The following is a 2,573-nucleotide window of genomic DNA, read 5'->3' as shown; positions in this document are numbered from 1 at the left end:
GCCGGGCGGCCTTTCCCACGCTGCTCTGCCCCCCCAGTGCACCTGCCCCACGCCTTGAGGTGTGCCAACATCACCATCATCGCGCACAGGGAGTGTGAGGACGCCTACCCCGGCAACATCACCGATACCATGGTGTGCGCCAGCGTGCGGGAGGAAGGCAAGGACTCCTGCCAGGTCAGACCGCGGGCCCACCCGGCGGCACCCCACATCCGGCTCATCCCCGATTCCCTTTTCTTTTTGCATACAAGAGCTGGGGTGTAGGCCAAAGGTACAGGGTGGGGTGAGGTGACTCCCCAGAGGCAGAGTGGGGAGCAGAACAGGTGGATCCACTGGAATCCCCTGCTGAGGGGAGCAGCGGGGAGACAGGAGGGGTCTGCTGCGCCCTGGGGTCCCTCCCTGGCGGGGGATCGAACTCAGGCTGCAGTGATGACAAATGCTGAGACATAACCCTGAGGTCATCACCGAGCCCCCCATTCCCATTTCTAACCCCAGCACAGTCCCAGTTTCACCCCACTCCCAACGCCAACGCCAACCACCCCCACCCTCCCGCCATCTTTGTCCCCACCATTGCCAACCCCAGCCTAGGTCTCCACCGGCTCTCAACACCACCATCCTTCCCCCTGGGGCCCCCAGACCCTTCTCCACACCCCCCATCCCCAGGGTCCCCAGACTCTCCCCATCTCCCCCCAGCCCTCTCTCTCTACCCCCCAGGGTCCCCAGGTTCCTCCCATGCCCCCTCGCTGACAGCCTTCTCCCCCCACCCCAGGGCCCCCAGACCTCCCAGCCCCCTCTCTGACAGCCCCCTCCCCCCCAGGGTGACTCCGGGGGCCCGCTGGTCTGCGATGGGTCTCTTCAAGGCATCATCTCCTGGGGCCAGGACCCGTGCGCTGTCACCAGAAAGCCAGGAGTTTACACCAAGGTCTGCAAGTATGTGGACTGGATCCGGGAAACCATGAAGAACAACTAGCCAGAGCCTGGCCCTGCCTCCCAGTTAGACTTCGGGGGTCTTCACGGCGCGATCAGCTTGGGGTGGGGAGCTGGGGAGACCTGCTTGGAACCCTGCCTTGCATTAACTTTTGACTCTGAGGGTGAAGGACTCACTACCCTATCTCCAGCCCCAGAACAATTCCTGGGCCGATGAATAAACCATTGTCAACAAATGAATGAAACTTGTGGGTGCTTTGGTGCTGGAGCCTTTAAATCTAACCCACCTGGTCGCCACGAAACCCTAGGGCTGGCCTGGCTATGATGCCGTTTTGTGGAGGAGGAAACTGAGCCAGCGCCGGGGTCGTGAAGCCCCCTAAGTCAGAAGTGTAATTCCGCAGTCGGCCGGCCACTTCTCCCACGCTGTGGCCCGGGCTGGCTGCCATGGGCAACCTGGGAGAAAGCTCCCGTGGGTGCTGATGCTGAGCCGGACACCTGTGAGGTCAGAGCGCTCAGCCCGCAGGTGGTCCAGGCCCAGGGCCTCGGCAGCCTGGCTCACCCCGCGGGAGGTCACCTGCCCAGAGGGAGAGGCTGGGCAGGAACCCGCCTGCCCTCCCTGGGCGGACCCCTGGGCGGACGGGACCTGCGTGTGGCCTCGTGACTCAGGCCCTCTGTGAGCTGCGTTGCACACCAGAAGGGAGGGAGCAGGCCCCAGTGGGGATGGCGACGCCCCTTGCTGCCTTGGCCTCCCGTGATTCATGGGCCTGTGTGAAGTGACCCCAGGAGGGCAGGGCCCGGGAGCTAGTCACCACCAGCTGGACGCACGCACGCCCAGCCCGCAACCCGCTGGAACTCACAGCCTGGTGGCCAGACTGGGCGGCCTCCTCCCACTCTGGCTCCCGGGTTTCTGTGCCTCAGGGTCTCACGCCCACCCTTCCTTCCACCAGCTGGGCCGCCCTCCCCCGGTATCAGCTGTACACTTCCCTGTTTATTTACTCTGCTCTGGGAGCTGGAACCACCCAGCTCCCCACCTGGCAGCCCGCTCTCCTTGTGGGGAAAGACTCCTTGAACCGGGGACCTGGGGCACTCCCCCAATCGGGCTCCAAAAAAGGTGTTGGGGCCTGGGAGAAGCCTGTATTCCCGGCCCCTCCCAGAGCAGGAATCCGGGGCCCAGGTTGGGCGCCAGCCCCACCCACGCGTAATTAGGGAGAGGGAAAAGGAGGGGGTGAGGGCCAGAGGGGAGGGTGGAGAGTTTTCCGGGATCTTCGGGGGTTAAAAGGGAAGCCCTGGCCAGGGGTCCAGGGCAGAGGCTCCCGACAGCCCACACAGCGGGCCTCTCCCTCTCCCTCCGGCTGGCAGCCACGCGTGCAGGCAAGCTGCACCTCACCCAGGCCTGGGAGCGCGAGAGGATGGGTGGGGACCGGCGTTTCTGCCTCGACTTCCCTAAGGGGCGCGCCCGGAGCCCCGGCCCGCGCCCCACGGTGGAGGAGGGCGAAACCCCACGTTCTCCGTGGCCGGCTGGCCGGCAGGGGAGCACTTCCCTGGGGCGCAGGGAGGGCAGAGGACGCCAGGAGGGGCGTCGGCGGGGTAATTGCGCCCAATGCGGCGGCTCAGGCCCGTCGGCCGCCGCCCCTACGGCGTGGCCGTCG

General features: G+C 65.7%; 2 protein-coding genes across 2 annotated transcripts in view; both read left to right on the top strand.

Annotated features, from left to right (window-relative positions):
* Positions 1–1,157, top strand: part of KLK11 (kallikrein-related peptidase 11) — a 2,951-nt gene extending 1,794 nt beyond the window's left edge. Inside the window, exons 4-5 of the mRNA XM_012733457.1 lie at positions 25–174; positions 815–1,157. Of these exons, the coding sequence (XP_012588911.1) occupies positions 25–174; positions 815–967 (303 nt within the window). The 3' untranslated portion in view covers positions 968–1,157. The remainder of the gene's footprint in view (positions 1–24; positions 175–814) is intronic.
* LOC101635631 (transmembrane protease serine 9-like) overlaps positions 1–2,573 on the top strand; it is a 51,254-nt gene that overhangs the window by 20,788 nt on the left and 27,893 nt on the right. The window lies entirely within an intron of this gene.

This window comes from Condylura cristata, unplaced genomic scaffold (genome assembly GCF_000260355.1).
Source record: "Condylura cristata isolate star-nosed mole 26May11 unplaced genomic scaffold, ConCri1.0 scaffold00041, whole genome shotgun sequence".
NCBI lineage: Eukaryota > Metazoa > Chordata > Mammalia > Eulipotyphla > Talpidae > Condylura > Condylura cristata.
This window is presented reverse-complemented; position numbering and strand designations above follow the sequence as displayed.